The sequence below is a fragment of the Balaenoptera physalus genome (assembly GCF_965194825.1).
Source record: "Balaenoptera physalus genome assembly, chromosome: 13".
In the NCBI taxonomy this organism is placed as follows: domain Eukaryota; kingdom Metazoa; phylum Chordata; class Mammalia; order Artiodactyla; family Balaenopteridae; genus Balaenoptera; species Balaenoptera physalus.
This window is the reverse complement of record NC_138892.1, coordinates 100,961,248-100,979,137: the sequence shown is the minus strand read 5'-3', so window position 1 is coordinate 100,979,137 and position 17,890 is coordinate 100,961,248. Positions and strand designations below refer to the sequence as shown.

Below are 17,890 nucleotides of genomic sequence, written 5' to 3'. Positions count from 1 at the left end.
GTTTGGCTCAAAAAAATGCAGATACCCGGGCTCATTCAGCAGGTCGGGGTGAAGGCCAAGGAATCTGCATTTTAAACATCCTGGTTTATTCCTGTGTAACAGAGAAAAATAAATAGTAGCCAGATACAATTAAAGGAAGGGGAAAAACCTACATCACCTCTCTTTCTAAGTCATTGTTTTCCTTTACACTTTTTCTTTCTCTGATGCAGCCAATCTGTACGGTCTTTCCTCCCTTTCCCCACCCCATCCTCCTTTGTGTCTGGCATCTGTATTTTCTTAGCATAGTTAGAGAGGCGCTCAGCTTACTGTGCACCAATGGAGTGGAGGGAAAGGAGGAGGGATGTGGGTGGAGAAAGGCTAGATCGGGGTTTAGCTATTCTAACTGAAGACTGTTGTTGCCAGGCTGGTTCTAGCCGGCTGGCTCTGGGAGAGGAAGCACAGGGAGAGCTGCATCTACTGCAGCTGCCGCTACTGTTCCTTATTTGCTAGGGTACGTTCTGATATAAGACACCCACTACCTTTTCTCCACCCACACGAATCACATTAGATACCCAGTGATGTACACTATTTTAGGTACTGAGAATAATTCTGGATTCATTCCTGTTTACAGTTTTTCTCTTCACTACTTTAGGCCTTAGTTTTGATCAAACCCCAGCTTGTTTGTCTTTAACCCCAGGAGAGAAAGATTTGCACAGATGGTGTCTATGGGGTACTTAAAGTTTTTGCTTGACCCGCAGTCTAGATAATAGGTGAGTTATGCTTTCTGGCTGATGTAGATATACACCAATTCAATTCAAGTTGAATCAGAGAACCTGGGCAACTTTGTTGGGGGAGATTTTGTTTTCATTAAATCCTCTGTTTTATGTGCCTCTCCCACTAACTATCTTCATATTGTCCACCAAGAACATTTCAATAAGGTGATACATGGATAATTCCAGCACCTCTTGTCTAATCCTTGGTCCCTTCAGCTTGGGTGAACATCAGTCTTGTGTAATAATAGCTAATATTTATTGCACACTTCATATGTAGTGCATTATATTTAAGTTACCTCATTAATCCTTATAGTTCAGTGAAATAGTTAATTTTCATTTTGTAGATGAGAAAACTGAGGCTCATAGAGGCAACAATCCCATGACACCAGCAAATAAAGCTGGGATTTCAAATCAGATAAATCAGATTCATCTGACTCCAGAGACGTGAGGTTACTTATAATATGTCTTCTCAAGGGATTCAACCCATCCCCTCCTGAAGAGTATCAATTTATGGGTTAAAAATGAGTGGCGCATGATTAAACCAAGATAAGTTACATTGCCACCAAAAGGAGATGTGAGTCCACACCTGACCAGACATAACTACCGTGAAAACACAAAGATTCTGGTTGAATCTAAGAAACTGAGCCTTTCTGGAAATGCTAAAAACAATTTCTGCTCCTTCATTACTTCATACAAAAATAGGAGGTATGAATTTGATCATTATTCATGTAAAGATTATCTTATAGAGTGACATATCATTGGCTTTGTTTTTAAAAATATACTTCTGGGTTTATTTCCCTGACTAGATTAAGTGAAAAGCAAAGTTGTTGTGTGTGTTATGAATTTCTTAGGATGTGTCTGGCGCATAGTGACAGTATATTGAATGACAGCATTTTTTAAAGAGACAAGTGGCCTGTTAATTAATAGCCTCATACTCCCTATCCACAGTTTCACCTATACAACCTGGTTTTCTTGGGCAGTGCGTGGTTACTGTGAATTGGGATCCTCTGCTGGGCGTGCCCCCGACCTTTCCTCTGTGCCAATTTCCCTATGTATTTTGTGTCAGATTCTCATTGTGCTCCTATCTCTGTGGTCAAGCTTTCTTTGATCACAAAATGATTCTCTTCTTTTCCTCTTTAGATTGAAGGGAAGTACTTCATGTTCCAGGAGATAATATCAGAGTGGAGTAAATAGCAACATTTTAGTTCTGTAGACTTTTCCCCCCTTTCTTCTGAAGGTAGTATATATCGTATAACACTTTTGTACCTCTAAACGTATCTTTCGTGAAAATAGTTCACCATCCTAGGTTACTCTGTGTCAAAACGTGCAGTAAACACTTAGTTAACACCCTAACTACATTTCTCAGTCAGGGGACTCTCAAGTCCCCCTGAAATAAATCAGCAAAAAAAAAAAAAAAAAAAAGCAGACCCTAAAGATTGGGAAAGGAATGCTGAAAAGAATTTGTTGGCTGAGGGGACTGAGAAGGGGTTGTGATCTGCACGAAGGCAAACGTGTTAGGACGTACTCTCTCACATCTGGGATATCTGGTGTAATAAATGACTAAGGTTATTTGGAAATGAATCTTCCATATAGAGTATGGTTTATCACAGGATATTGAATACAGTTCCTTGTGCAATACAGTAGGACCTTGTTGTTTGGATAGTCTATTATATAGAATGCACCTGCTAATCCCAAACTCCCACTCCATTCCTCCCCCAACCCCCCTCCCTGAAGTCTGTTCTCTGTCTGTGTTTCTGTTCTGTAAATAAGTTAGTTCATTTGTGTCGTATTTTAGATTCCACATACGACATCACTTGGTATTTGTCTTTCTCTGCCTGGCTTAACTTTACTTAGTATGGATAATCTCTAGGGCCATCCATGTTGCTACAAACAGCATTATTTCATTCTTTTTTATGGCTGAGTAATATTCCATTGTATATACATACCACATCTTTAACCATTCATTTGTGGATGGATATTTAGGTTGCTTCCAACCTATTCATATTCGTACCCTCCTTTGTGGAGGAGTTTTTTGACCTTCCTCACTAGAGGGAAATTACCAGCAACATCTTAAAAAATCTTCTACCCCTTCTCAGCCATACTGCGAAGAAACACTAAAGTGTAAATGAAAATAAGTGTAAAACATTCATTTTACACAGTTTGGAAATTTACAAAATGCTTGTAAGTCTATTATCACATTTCATTCACACAACAACCTTGGAATATACTCTTTTCATAACAAGGGATCACAGGAAGTTAGGTAACTAGGTTAATTAACAAGTTAAGTAACAAGGTTTACACTGCTTTCTAAGCGGCAGAGCTGGCTGTACCACGGTGCCCCGCCTGTATCTTAAAACCTGCCTAAAGCCTGGCGAATACATGATGTTTAAAAATTGGCCTCACTATCTACAGAGGCATTGTCCTTACTCTGTACAGGGACAAGGACCTTATGGGTGTTTACGGTCTTTGCCCCCCAAACCTTTGCCTCCGGAGGGGAGACCACGGTTTGAGGGGGCTCGAGGGGGAGGCGGTCCTCAGAGCGGCGCGGGAGGTGGGCGGGGACGGGCGGGAGGCGCAGAGGCGCGGACACGCACTCCGCACACTGCGCCTGGGAGACTCGGTGGGCTCGCCTCAGGGTTCAGAGTGTGGGTGAATGGGGCTGGAGGAGGGACGGTGAGGGCGGGGAAGGTGTACAACGGAAGGGATTCACCACGCGGTTTCGAGTTGGGAACAAACCTCGCCCCTCCATCCGTTTCCCTTTCTCAGTGAGGACGGTTTGGGGGCGGGTGGGGAAAGCGCGTCCTCGAAGCGCTCTCGCGCTCCCCTTTTCCTCCCGGCGCGCGCGCGCGCGCGCCCCATCGCCTCTCCTCGACCCCAGAGGCCGAGAGGGTTGCCAGTGGAGACGGGGCGCCTGGGGGTCGGGTCCCGACGCAGGTGTCAGATCCGCTCGGCCAGGTTTGGCCGGCTGGCTGGCCCGGCCCCTCGCTCGGCCGGCAGCTCGCCGCGCCGCCGCGCCGCCGCGCCGCCGCGCCTGGAGGGCGGGGCCGGGGCCGGGGCGCGCACGGGTCCTCGGCACGCGGGCGGACGGCGCGCTTCGCCTAGGTCTGGGGGAGCGCGGGGCGGCCTCCGCCGGCGTCGCGCGCGCTGTGAGAGCGGGGTCGCGCGCGCGCGCACGCCAGGCGAGTGAGGGAGTGTGAGGGAGTGAGGAGCAGTCGGGTGTGTGTGGGTGTGGGGGGGTGAGTGTGTGTGTGGGTGTGTGAGGTGAAGGAGAGCCAGACCGACCGCGCGGCTGTGAGAAAGGAGGCGAGTGGGCGAGGGCGCCGGGCCAGGCTGTGGGAGCCGTGGCGGCGGCGGCGGCGGAGAAAGGAGGCGGCTCCCGGCATCCCGACCCCCTCCCCCTCCTCTCCTCGGACTTACTGCCCGCCCGGCCGCCCGCCCGCGCCGCCCTCGGAGGCCCCAGCCGGGCGCCGCCGGCCGAGAGCCAGGGAGGAGTCGCCCCAGCCAGGTGAGCGGGACCCTCGCGTTCCCTCCCCGGGGGTCGTGGTGAGAGGCGGCGGCGCGCCCGACCCCCGCCGCCCGCTGCCCGCCGCCCGCCGCGGCCGAGTTGGGCAGAACGGGCTCCAGACGAGCGGGGCCGGGCCCGAGAGAGGACGGGGCCGTGCGCGGCTGGGGCCCGGGGCTTGGGGAGGCCGGTGGTCGCCTCAGAGCCGGGGGCGGCGGGGCGCTCGGCGGACCCCGGGCTGGGTGGGCGTCTGCGCCGGGAGGGGCTGAGGAGGCCGGTGGGTGCGGGAGGCTGGAGGGAGGCGGCGGCCTCGGGCGGGGAGCAGTGTGGTCTCCCCTCGGCGAGGGGGTGTGGTGACCCTGGGGATGCGTGTCGGAGCCACACACGCGTGGCGCTAACCTGTCCTCGGCAGCGTGGTGATCTCTGCCTCCACTGCTGCCATCAGACAGATTCCTGTGGTGTGTGACCGAGGCGGGAGGGGCTGGTATTGGTCCCGCAGTTATTCTGTTTTAATTCCACGCTTTTCTCCTTACGTGTACATTTTTAGAAGAGTGACAGCCATTCCTCTTTTTCTTTTGAAAGCCCTCTGAATAAGATGGGTGACAGTAATTGCTTGTCTCGTTTGATTTTTTTTAACAGCATTTGACCATGATGCAGATCTTTACCCCCCCCCCTCCCCCCGCAATAAATCCAAAGTAGTTAGGGGATAATAACTTCAGATTTGCCTTACTAATTTTTCCTTATCGCTAATAGCAGATTTGTCATCCCCTGTATTTTCTCCCATTTGTGTTTACGGATAGAGATGGGGCGTTAATTCTCTTCTGTGAGTGGGATTATTATAGTAACCGTGTTGAATGTAACCTCGATGTAAATTCTTTGCTTGTGCCGTTTTCTCATTAATTACAGGAATTGTTCCCACATCTTTGTGGAGTTGGGTTAAATTTGAAATCTGTATGGAAACTGTATGGGCAGCCTAATGTGGAAGGTTTTCCTTTTGTGGGCTTGATTATATTTATGGATGATATAATTTTTAACTGTAACCATTAAAATGTTAATGTTATGTTCTTTAGATTTCATTTTATTTCATAGCATCGGATAGTTCTAAGGTCTTTTTAAAAAGAAAAAAACGATTTCTTAAACAATTGACTGTCCAAATACTTTTAAGATATTCACTTGAAATAAAGCACTCTCTGAAATTTTAGTCATGGAGAGTCACCATAACTTCTGGGATGAAAAGCTCTAATATAGTCATAATATAGTTAGATTTCTTTTATAATGGTTATTGGATTTAGTTAGTGTGTCAAAGGGGAGGAGGCCTATTTTGTTTTGACGTGATCTTTTGTTTATTCCAGTCTATCTTGGTTAGGTATTAGTTTTCTTCGTTCATGTCATAGACTTAGTTGTTAGTTTGGCAACATGGCTGTTGATGTTTTTCTGTTTCTCTGTCTCCCTTGTTTTCTCCCTTGTCTTCTCTTACCCCCGCCAGGTGCTGGAGTCTGCTTGTCAGGCAGGGAGGCAGTCTGTGTGATTCTGAAAACAGAGCCAAGAAGGGGAGCAGCAAATTGAGTCACATGCAGCCCTCTACTCAGTGAAGAGCCACTTTTCTCTTCCTGCCTTTCCCCCTGTAGGGGGTAAGGAGCTGTATATCTAACCTTCAGACTTTTGGCTATGAGCTAAAATTCCACTTATCTTAGTTTCTAGTTGGATAGCTTTAAATTTTTTTTTCATGTTTCCTATTGAATATGATAGCATCTGGGGGTGCAGGGGAGAGTGACAAGAAGAAATTATCCTTTTTTTCTTTTCCCTTCTCATTCGGTCCCCTCTTCCTCACCAGAGGGAAATACCAGCAATATCTTGTAAATCTTCTACCACTTCTTAGCCATACTGTAAAGAAGGTTCGAAAATGAACATTCTTTTTTTCTCTGAACACCAGCCAAACTTCATGCATTACTTTGTTGGGGCACAGGATGAAACATACCTTTTAAATTATCTCCCAATTCTTTCTTTCCCCAATTTGTATTCACATGGGGTTTGCTGCTGGGGTAAGTCACTAGACTTATCGATCTCTCAATTCCTCTCCCCTCCCAATGAGCTAAAAGACTGAACACCATCAACACTGGAACAGATTAGGCGAATGGGACAGAGTAGAGTGAGTTGTTCCACACTTTGGGACATAGCTTTTATCATCTTCTTCTGGGGAGTAGGTATAGAGACCTAAACACAGAAAATGGGTGGAGGAAGAACTTCTGTACCCACAAACAGCCCATGAAGAGTGAGAAAACCAAACATAAAGTAAGGAGGGTGAGTTATTGTATGTTGCTTGCTGACAACTGTTTTTTTGGGGGTGGATTTGTAGAGAGATTTTATGGCTGATTAGTTTACAAAGAATATTCTCTGAAAGTGGGATTAAGTCATAAGCATTTGAGAAAAGAGCCTTTAGAATTGTTATTGTTACGCTATTGAGTGGTAGGTAGATAGTGATAAGAACAATGAAGAAAGTAGTATTTTTAGATGTTAGCTGTACTGGCATGTGCAGTTGTTTCAAGAGAGGTTCAATCGGGGAGATTAGATACAGGTGTTGGGTAAATTGTCCTGCGTTACTTGGGAATTTTCCTGCTTGTCATATTAAGTGTTGTGAAGAAATAATATAGTACCTCCAAAAATATCTGTACATAATATATTTTAGATTTATGTGCCATATATATCTGTGTAAATATTTGGTTTGCAGAAAAGGACTGATTTTCTGGCTTCATGGTAACTGATGCCATGGTGTCATTTTCAGTGTTTTCTTTTCCAATGTTTTTTCCCTTTCAAAATTGGCTTGGAGGACAAAAGTCACAGAGCTAGCCAGATCTACTCCCTTAGAGCCTGGTCTGCACGGAACCCATCTGCTTATATCTTTTTTCCTCTCCTTACTGCCCCTAACCCCAGGCCCCACTTTAATTGTTAACAAAGGTTGTATAATGATGATAGAAAGTAGCAATAGCTTTGGGTTGTTTGTTTTTTATGCGAAACTGAAAATATAAAATTTTAAATTTTAAACAGCTACGTTTAGATATTATGTTGTACAATTTGCCTTGTGTTTAATTTTGAAAATAGCTCTGGTTTTTTGATACTCCTTTGTAATTCAGCATAACAAAGTCCTTTAAAGTAACTCCTAACCCGTAACCATGTCCTTTTGAGGTTCTGTGCTGCCCATTGGGGATAATAGTAGGGAATACAACAGATGGGGATTCTGTCCTCATAGAGTTTACTGTCTAATTTTATTGGTCCTCTTGTTTCAAGAGAGGTTGAATGGAGGGCGGGGGAGGGGGGGCGGATTAGGTACAGATGTTGGGTAAATTGTCTTTCATTACTTGGAAGCTTTACTGTTTGGTCCTTTCCCCTGTCAGTCACTTCTCCCAGCAATGTCTGGAGGAGTCTACTGGATTGTGAATTGATGAATTAGCAGAACAAATTTGTGTAAATGTTGATATGCCAAGTTTTGTTTTTGTTTTTGTTTTTACGACCTTTCTTTCAAAAGTGACAGCACACCACCAAGTTGTGATCAAAAAAAATAATCCAAACCTACTTCTTAAATGTTTTTGCTCTATTCAGCTCCTTAACAGTCCCCTTTTTGTTTCCCTCTCTCCATCTCTCTCTCTTTTCACCACTTCTGATACTAGCTCTTAGCTTCATGTTCTTAGAAATATAGAAATAAGGTCTCCAAGATAGAGCATGGATTTGCTATATAAGATCAGACCGGTTCTGTGTTACTGCTCCGCTGTCCCGTATTTGGCAGTATTTCAGACTTTGATGCTTTATCAGAAAACTACATCTTGAAAATTCATGCAGGTTTGCCCAAATACAGCAAGCTTGGAATTCTTCCCTGATGCTTTGGAGTTCTCAGTTGTTAGCTTATTCCTTTGACATGTGATGTAGTTAGCCATATCTGCAAAGCCTTCTTGAATATGTTAACAGCTTCCCAACCCTTTTTACAGCATAGTGTCCAGAAAGAAAATGTTGAAGGAAGGCCTGACATTTAACATGTTAAATGTGATGAACTTTGAGCTGTACTGTGCATTGCATCTCAGGAACATTTTTTAAATTTTGTGCCACATTCCAGAGATACTCTGATGTAACATTTCTCTGTTAAGTGAAATCATTAGAAATGTTATTTGGATTCCAGAGAAAACTTAGGTTTTGTTTATACCACAGACTATTTTGGGAATTTTAGTAACAAAGCTACAGGTTATTTAAGTAAAGGTAACACTTTTTTGACCCTTTAGTTGGGAATGTGTAAACATTTGCATGTTAATTTGCTCATGACAATTTTTTTCCTTTTCCAGTTTTCTTTTTATTGTAAAATACACACAAAACTTCCGTCTTAACAGATTAGTGGTATTAAGTACATTCATATTGTGCAGCCATCACCATATCCATCTCCAGACTCTTTCGTCCTGCATAACCGAAACCCTATACCCATTAAACAGTAACTCCCTAATCTTTAAACGCCCCAGCCATTAACGACCATCATTCTACTTTCTGTGAATTAGAGTACTTTAGATTGTGGGGCATAATGTCGTCAAGGTTCATTCATGTTGTAAGCATGTATCAGAATCTAATGCCTTTTTAAGGCATTAGATTCTGATACATGCATTTTGCTTATTATTCATCTGTCAAATGTACACGTGGGTTGCATCCACCTTTTAGTTATTGTGAATAATGCTGCTCTGAACATATGTGTACAGATACATCTTTGTGACTCAGCTTTCAGTTCTTTTGGGTATATACCTAAAAGTGGAATTGCCGGATTGTATGGTGATTCCATTTTTAATTTTTTGAGGAACCGCCATACTGTTTTCGGCAGCAGCTGCACCATTTAACATTCCCACTGGCAGTTGGCAGCGCTTCCAGTTTCTCCACATCCTCCCCAACACTTGTTATTTTCTGGGGTTTTTTTTTTTTTTTTTTTTTTTTTTTATTGTAACCATCCTGTGAGGTAGTTTTGTGTTTTTATTTGCATTTCTTAGTGCTTAGTGATGTTGAGCATTTTTTCTTATTCATGACATTTTAACATCAGATCATTTTTAGTTCTTTCGGGGCTGGGGGTTTGTCTCTTTTGTTTACCATGGTATCTTTAGGGAGAGTGCGTAGTAGGCACTCAAATATTAATTGAATGTATTATGCAGTTGAATGCTTAGTTTTGTGTACTTAGTAGTTTTATCTTTTTTGGCTATAATAAAGAATCCCAAAATATCATTGAGTTGGAAGTTTATTTCTTCCTCATGAAAAAGAGATAGTAAGCAGTTTAAGGCCACAGCACTGCGCAGTTGTCAGGGATTCAAGTTCTTCTAACACGTAGCTGCGCTTTTCCTAGGGTCGACTCTTGTCCTCTGTCCAGATGGTTGTTGGAGGTGTAGCCATGACACCCACATTCCAGGTAGCAGAATGGAGGAAGGGCCAAGGAAGAGTACATCTCTTTAGCATGCTTTCCTGGAAGTTGGAGTGCAGTACTTTGGCTCAGCACTCTTCGACCATATCTAGTTGCAAGAAAGCCTACGGAATACAAATGCAGTCTCTTAGTCATATGGCAGTGTGCTCAGGTAAATATCAGATCTGTTACTACAGAGGAGTAAGTGGAAGGTGGATTTTTTTTTTTTAAATTTAATTAATTTATTTATTTATTTTTGGCTGTGTTGGGTCTTCGTTTCTGTGCGAGGGCTTTCCCTAGTTGCGGCAAGTGGGGGCCACTCTTCATCGCGGTGTGTGGGCCTCTCATTATCGCGGCCTCTCTTGTTGCGGAGCACAGGCTCCAGATGCGCAGGCTCAGTAGCTGTGGCTCACGGGCCTAGTTGCTCCGTGGCATGTGGGATCTTCCCAAACCAGGGCTCGAACCCGTGTCCCCTGCATTGGCAGGCAGATTCTCAACCACTGCGCCACCAGGGAAGCCCCAAAGGGGACATACTTTTAGTGGATGATGGGTAACAGGTTTAACACTATTAATCGGTTTTCTCTGAGACTTCTGAGATTTTCATTTTATGATTCATTTTCTGTACCCCTTTAATAAGTGCACCCCCCCCCCCCCCCACACACACACAGTGGAGTGTTCCTACCTTTCTCCCATCTTTCTTAATGCTTTTGTCTCTCTGCCCCTTATTCCCATTCATTCTCATTTCTAACAGTAACTCAGATCCACCTCCTAAAGAGACACTGGATAAGGCAAGGAAAGGAAAGAGGGTAAAATTTCATTTGTATCCCAGATTGTGTTTTGTTGTGTTTTGGATTTTTTGGGGAGGCGGGGAAGCATTAGAACTTACTGAAATTGAGAGAAAAGCCTTGATAAACAGATCCTTGGTTTAAAACCTTAAGCATAACAAAGTAGGTGTTAAAACATACAATTAAAGTCAATATAGGCACGTAGTATGATTTGGAGGGAGACTGTTGGGACTTAAGAAAATCTCTGGAAATATAAGTTATGCTACTTACTAGTATTACTTAGTTAAAAAAAATTTTTTTTAGGTGCATTTCTTAACTCTCTTAATCTTCATTTCTTAATCTGTAAAATGGTTACTATAATACCCGAGGTTTAATTTGAAATAGTGTTCATTCAACTTTTAGTTTTAGAATAGCCCAGTATTTGGAGTTTGATAAGGCATGTCATTCAACATCTTTAAACATTATGCTTCTGTTATGGCATGTATTTATTATATGTGTGTGTATATATATATATATTTATCGTATGTATGTATATTATCACACACACACACACAGAGTTGACCCTTGAACAATGTGGGTTGGAACTGTGCAAGTCCACTGATTTGTGGAATCTTTTTCAATAAATATGTACTGCAGTACTTTACTTGCTTAACTGAGGCAATAGTGGGTGGCATTTAGTTAAGGATGCCCGTTTAGGCATATTGAAACAAGATCTGAAATTCAGTTGAACTCCTGGTTGGAAAAATACATTTAGTAGGTCAATGATAGTAGTTGAAACTGGACTGAGAATGACTTTTCTAGAGAAAGGAAAGAAGGGGTTAAGAATGAAGCCCTGGGGATTATGTACAGGGGGAAAGCTGTCAGGAGAAAAGAGTTACAGGAAATAATAGTGAAAGAGTGCCTATTCACACATTTGTTATTTTTCTGTACAAACCTAATCCACATCCAGGACAGAACGATGTCATTGAAAGTACAGCTGTAGTTATTGCCAAATTGAGTAAATTCTAGTTTTTATATTTAAGTATGTATATATTCTCTCCTCCAACGTATTTTCTTTTTCAGTCTTTTGATTCTAAGTTCATTTGGTATATCTTATCTGGAATAAATAATTTTTCTAGTAGTAAGAGATGCCCTTAATATCGTCAGATGGTAGATTGTGATTTTGCTTTTTCTTTACCAGAATAATTACCACTGGGAAGGGGGCCTCACAAGAAATCACCTTGTTTATGATTCTCATTTAATTAGCCTTGCCTGGAGTATTTGAAGATGACAGTCATAAAAATTGGTGTGCTTATCCAGAAGTTTTCACGGGAAAACTATAATATAAAATTAAATTTTATAGATTTCTCTTTATTTCAAAAAGGCTAGTTTAGCATTTATTTATTATCTGATATTTATATATTATTTTCTTTGGTACTTTTGGAGAAATAAAAAAATAGAGAATTAATAGATCTGATTTTTTTTTTTTTATTCTAAGAGGAAAAATCAACTCCTGTGTATATGTGGACGTTTGCAAATGCTCTATTGATCTTACACTGTTGGAGAATAAACTCTTTTCCTACAGATATGTTATTGGGTAGCCAAACCTACTACTTTAAGTGTCAGGGGAAAAAAGGGGAACCATTTTACTTTACAGGGGACTCTTTCCTGTCATTGATTGATTGCTGTGTGGCTTGCGGGATCTTAGTTCCCCGACCAGGGATCAAACTCATGCCTCCTGCAGTGGAAGCACAGAGTCCCAACCACTGGACCACCAGGGAAGTCCCTCCTGTCTTTTAAAACAGTGGATATGATATGAACTTCAGTACTGACCTTTTATTGGCATACTTTGGGCTCCTAGGCTGTGTAGGTTTACTGTTATGCTTTTGAGTTTTTATCAGCTTTTTTTGTTTTGTCTTTTTCCTTGATGTTAACAGATGGGGAAAAAAAACAGAAAAGTAGATGTTTTAAAATCATAGTCAGGGAGGAGATACCAACCTGTTGGTCTCTGCCTGGCCTATAGGAATGCATTGGTGGCCTTTCAGGCCAGGAGGGCTGTTGGAGATGCAGAGCCTCTGCTTTGCGGCTGGCGTCTTTACCTGTTTCCTGGGTATTGTTAAATGTGAATCCCAATGGAACTGTCTGAAAAAGGCAAACAGCCACTACAGCAGCATCTCTGGGCACCAAGGATGGTCAGCCGCTTATCCTCCCGTGGAAACTGGGGTGGACCACTAGGCAGAGAAGAGGTTGTGCCCTTTCACTCCCTGGCAATAATAAACTGGTCTCTGGAGATGACTAAAATTATAGTAGATAAAAAATCTAGACAGGTGTCACTTGAAGATACCAACACCAGTCAGCTGAGGGTTGTTAAGCACACTTTGCCTTTTAGAAACTGGTGATGTCATTTACTTGTACAGGAAGACTGAGTTGGAATACAGTGTCGCATACCTCTACAAATCTTTACAGGAAAACCAGGGCATAACACAAAAATCTTTTGAAGGTGATAAAGAAAATGTATTCTACGTGATCGAACTGAAGATACCTCAGTTCAGGACAAGGTGACAGCCCCCATGGTACCACTTCTTCTGCAGGGCGAGAGCATGCCTCCAGTTCCAGATTAGGGGGTGTGGGCATCCCCCCTGAAAGAATGTGGTCCAGTTGCGGCCAATGATGCGCTCTCTACCTTTGGTTCATGTCTTCCAGACAGAGAGGGGAATCATTTTATTTCTTAGAACCCTAGGTTCATGAGGATTTCGAGCCCTTTCATTAAAAAGAAAATGAAAGGCGATGGGGAGCCTAATATGAGCCTGTAGTTAGTTGTTGGTTGCACACCAGTGTAGAAACACCCAAACTTTACATGAGGATATCAGGGCTGTGGCCATGAAGCCAGACAAGATGGATATGCCCATTGGCATCATCTCTTAGGAGTTGCTGCATGACTGTGAGATTGCAGCCCTGGAGTGTTTTTATTGTCTGGTTATAGAATCACTGAAAACACCATGTTGTGTTACGGTTGTGGCCTGGGCATTTTCCTGAAAGCTGACATGCCATAACTGCTTCCCAGTTGCCAGTGGCTATAACATCCCATCGTGATTTCTGCTGGGTCCACAACTGCCCTGGTAATGCAGTGCAATTTCATGCAATGAAGTCAATCATAGAACAGACAGTGGTCAAGAACTAAGTGTCAGGGGAGGCACAGACATGGCTTCGGAGTATTGGAGGTCAGTGACAGGTTGTTTCAAAACCTACCCATTGTAAACATTTTAAGGGCATTTTTATAGTTCCCCTCTCAAGGGAAACTGGACATCTCTACATTAGATGCTCTGGTGTGACTTGTGGAGCTTTCCTTCTGAGTGAGACCCTTTCCATTCGCCTGGAAGGCCACATCCCATGTTCCTCGTGTGTAAATTGAGCTCCAATCCCCTGATGCCATTGAGACTGTGGGTCCCCAGGCAGGTATGTGGGTGTGGTAGGCGGGACAGGTCAAGGTCTTGAGGGAGGGGGTGGTGTGTGTGCGTGTGTATGTGTATGTGTGTGGTAGCGCCTCTGTCCCATGATGTTCTGCTCTTACTGTGTGCATCTGTGGAGCAGGCCCTTCTGGCTGAGACTGTGGAAAGCACGTGAACGGTGTATAAGGGACCAGTCCCGGCTGCTGTGATGCTGGCAGCCGTCCATCTGTATGGCCGTTGCTTCCTCTATTCCTTGCCCTTGTCCTGTCCTTCGGTGTTAGGTTTGCCATGTCATCTGGGCTAATACTAGAAATCACTTATTATGCTTGTTAGTAAAACGTGTAACTTTTTTCTTCTTTTCATGAAAATGATTTTCAGTTGTCTTGCTCATGATATAAACTCTGAGAAGCAGCACTCTCTGTTTTTTGTTGGTGACATTCTAGTAAACAAGCTATGTTTGTTTAAGAAAAATTCTGTTTAAAAATAGAATAAAAACAGTGAGTAAGAGCATGCTGTCTCCTGACTGAAAAACAAATTTTAGTGAATGAACTTTGGCATTTATTTAAATAACTTTGGCAGTTGTTTAAAATTTTTTCCCCACATTCTCAAATTACTTATTTTGACTAAAGTTGCTATGTGAATGACGTCATTGTTGATGCTCATCTAGTAATATGTGCTACCATCTGATTTTTAAACATACCTATAAATGTTTATAAGAAACTACACATATATGAAATAAAGGAAGATAATTGAACAATAACTACAGATACATGAATATACATAATTTGTTCGAGTTTGTAGTGACAGAAAAGACGGGGTATAGTTCCTGTTTTTCATAGCTAGTATATAATCATGGTGTGATTTGTGTGAAAGCAAAAAATTGAGTAGGTTTCTCGATTTACTTTGTATGTATATCTTCTTTTCCAGCTAGAAAGAGTCTATTCAGGAGGAAGTAATCCCAGAAAAGGAAGAACAGGCAGAGCAAGATGTGTAGCTCTGTGGCTGCCAAGTTGTGGTTTTTGACAGATCGTCGAATCAGGGAAGACTATCCCCAAAAAGAGATCTTGCGAGCATTAAAGGCCAAATGTTGTGAGGAGGAACTGGACTTTAGGGCTGTGGTGATGGATGAGGTGGTGCTAACAGTCGAGCAAGGAAACCTGGGTAAGTCTACAGTTAAGTAACTTTGGATTTTTACTTAGAATTTGGTGACTCTGCATGTTTTAGGAATAATTAGGGCAAAGGATTTGTTAATAGCCTTATTATTACTAAGTATCATCTAGTCTAAAAATCTAGTATATTTTATGGAAGAAATGGCAACACCGGTATTTGTTAAACCCTTTATTGTATTATTTAGGAAATAGTTGGGAGGGAAATTGAAGATTACCTACTAGTTTTCTTCCATTATTGTTTTCTATTTTTAAAATGCCTTGTTTATAAGGTGCCTCTAAGGGAATTTGTACCCCATCAGGGTCCTTCTAGTAAATTGATCAAAATCCATGTGTAATTCTCATTTTCTTTTTTCTTTATGAGATACTTTACATGTATGGTGTTAAATACAGCTTTTCTCTCTGGATAAAAGTGTCCAAATGATTTGACTTAATTGGTGATGAGTATTTTTAATATTTTCAGTAGTTCATATTATTTTCAGATTACTAGGGGAAGATATTTTGAAAATGTGTAGAAATTCTTTAGGACTGACTTGCAGGAATCTTTAAGCTTTGTAAAAATATTTGTTACAGCTAAATTGGTCCTTTCTATTAGGGAGAGGTGGTTATTGTGAGAATTAATAATGCAGAGTACAGATCTGCTTTTAAGGTAATTTCACTCATGGGCTTATTTCAGTTTTTCTGTCTCTGTCTCTTTTGACCTAATTCATCCTTAAGAGCCATTTATGCCACAAAATTTTGTTGCTTTTTTTCCCCCAAGCCACAGCTATTCTGACTCCTTCTTCTTACTGTCCTGGGTCAGGATCTTAGGGCCCCAAATTTTAATGCCGCAACAGCCCTTTATGTCTTTTTCAAAAGTCTTTCCTTTCTAGCCCTTTCTCATTCATTAAACACTACTTTTATCATCTTAACATGATAAAACCTTCAGAAACTCTCTACTTCCCTATAACATTAAATCTAATCTTATTTTATTTTATTTATTTATTTTTTTAATAAATTTATTTTTTTATTTATTTATTTTTGGCTGTGTTGGGTCGTTGCTGCACGTGGGTGGGCTTTCTCTAGTTGCAGCGAGCAGGACTATGTGGTGCGCGGGCTTCTCACCGTCGTGGCCCCCCGCCGCGGAGCACAGGCTCCAGGCACGCGGGCCCCAGCAGTTGTGGCACGTGGGCTCAGCAGTTGTGGCTCGCGGGCTCCAGAGCACAGGCTCAGCAATTGTGGCCCACGGGCCCAGCCGTTCCGCGGCATGTGGGACCTCCCCAGACCAGGGCCCGAACCCGTGTCCCCCGCACTGGCAGGCAGACTCTCAACCACTGCGCCACCAGGGAAGCCCCTCTAATCTTATTTTAAAGACTTTTCATTGATGCATGTTCCATAAATCCAGGAATTTCTAGGTATTTTTTTTTTACATTTCGCATATTTTGAATTATTTAAATCTCATACCATCTTGTAAGGAAGGTAATATTATCATTTTACAGGTGAGGAAACAGACTCTTGAAGAATTAAGTGGAGAAATTAGAATAAAATCCCTCTTCTCACATATTGTTAACTCTGCTGTAAATGTTGCAGATAGACCATTTGTCCAACCTTGTCTCTTATTAGTCTGTATTGTTTGCCTTGGATCAGTATGTTCACTCTGAAAGCTCAATGTCATTTATGCTCATTGCTGTTTCTTTGTCTTTGCTCATATATTTCAGTACACCTTAATATTTCTGGACCACAGTTAACTGCGGTAACTGTGGATGAGAGGACTGCTGCATTCTCCTATAATATTTTTTATTTCTGTAGAATCGGTAGTAATGTTCCCCCTTTCATTTCTGAGTTTAGTAACTTGAGTCTTCCCTCTTTTTCTTAGTCCATCTAGATAAAGTTTTGCCGATTTTATTGATGTCTCCTGTATTAGTGTCTTCTTTTGTGTTTAGTTGACATTTTTGTAGAAATCTTTACATTCCTTTTACTTCCTTTTGTGTATATTTCATTTACTTTTTGCGTTTACCATGGGGATTACATTTAACATCCTTATGTTATACTACTCTAATTTGAATTTACACCAGCTGGACTTCAGTACCATGTAAACACTCTGCTCCTTTACCACTCTGTCTCCACCCCTTTCATTTGTTGATGTCACAAAATTACACCTTTATTCATTTTGTGGCCCAAAACATAAACTGATAATCCTTTTAAATGCACCAGTCTCTTAAGTTATATAGAAAACAAGAGTTGGAGTTACAAACGAAAGTTATAGCAATACTAACTTTTATACTAATGATTGTTTATTTTTTCTTGAATTATATTAGTCTCTAAATTCTGAAGTACAGTTACAAACTATTGTTACAGTAATGTTAGCTTTTCTAATTGCCCATTTATTTACCTTTATTGAGATATTTATTTTTTGCATACAACTTTGAGTTACTGGCAGATGTCCTTTCATTTCACCTTACAGGTTCACGAACTCCCTCAACTTTTGCTTTTCTGTGAATGTCTTAAATTCTCCCTCTTTTTTCTTTTTTTTAACCTCTTTATTGGAGTATAATTGCTTTACAAAGGTGTGTTAGTTTCTGCTTTATAACAAAGTGAATAAGTTATACATATACATATGTTCCCATATCTCTTCCCTCTTGCGTCTCCCTCCCTCCCACCCTCCCTATCCCACCCCTCTAGGTGGTCACAAAGCACCGAGCTGATCTCCCTGTGCTATGCGGGTGCTTCCCACTAGCTATCTATTTTATGTTTGGTAGTGTATATATGTCCATGCCACTCTCTCACTTTGTCCCAGCTTACCCTTCCCCCTCCGCATATCCTCAAGTCCATTCTCTAGTAGGTCTGAGTCTTTATTCCCGTCTT

General features: G+C 42.0%; 1 protein-coding gene across 5 annotated transcripts in view; it reads left to right on the top strand.

The window, feature by feature from the left end:
• The window catches only part of RIMKLB (ribosomal modification protein rimK like family member B), a 55,794-nt gene that overhangs the window by 5,172 nt on the left and 32,732 nt on the right, over positions 1-17,890 (top strand). For 2 of the 5 annotated variants that reach the window (XR_014252427.1, XM_082420294.1), the window contains exons 1-2: positions 3,952-4,257; positions 14,808-15,041. Coding sequence is in view for 1 of the 5 variants with exons in the window: in XM_082420294.1 (XP_082276420.1) it covers positions 14,867-15,041 (175 nt within the window). In the remaining 4 variants the exon portion in view is untranslated. Of the gene's footprint in view, positions 1-3,845; positions 3,932-3,951; positions 4,258-5,916; positions 6,556-14,807; positions 15,042-17,890 lie in introns of those variants that run through there. The other 3 variants (XR_014252426.1, XR_014252428.1, XR_014252425.1) reach the window with 3 other exon arrangements.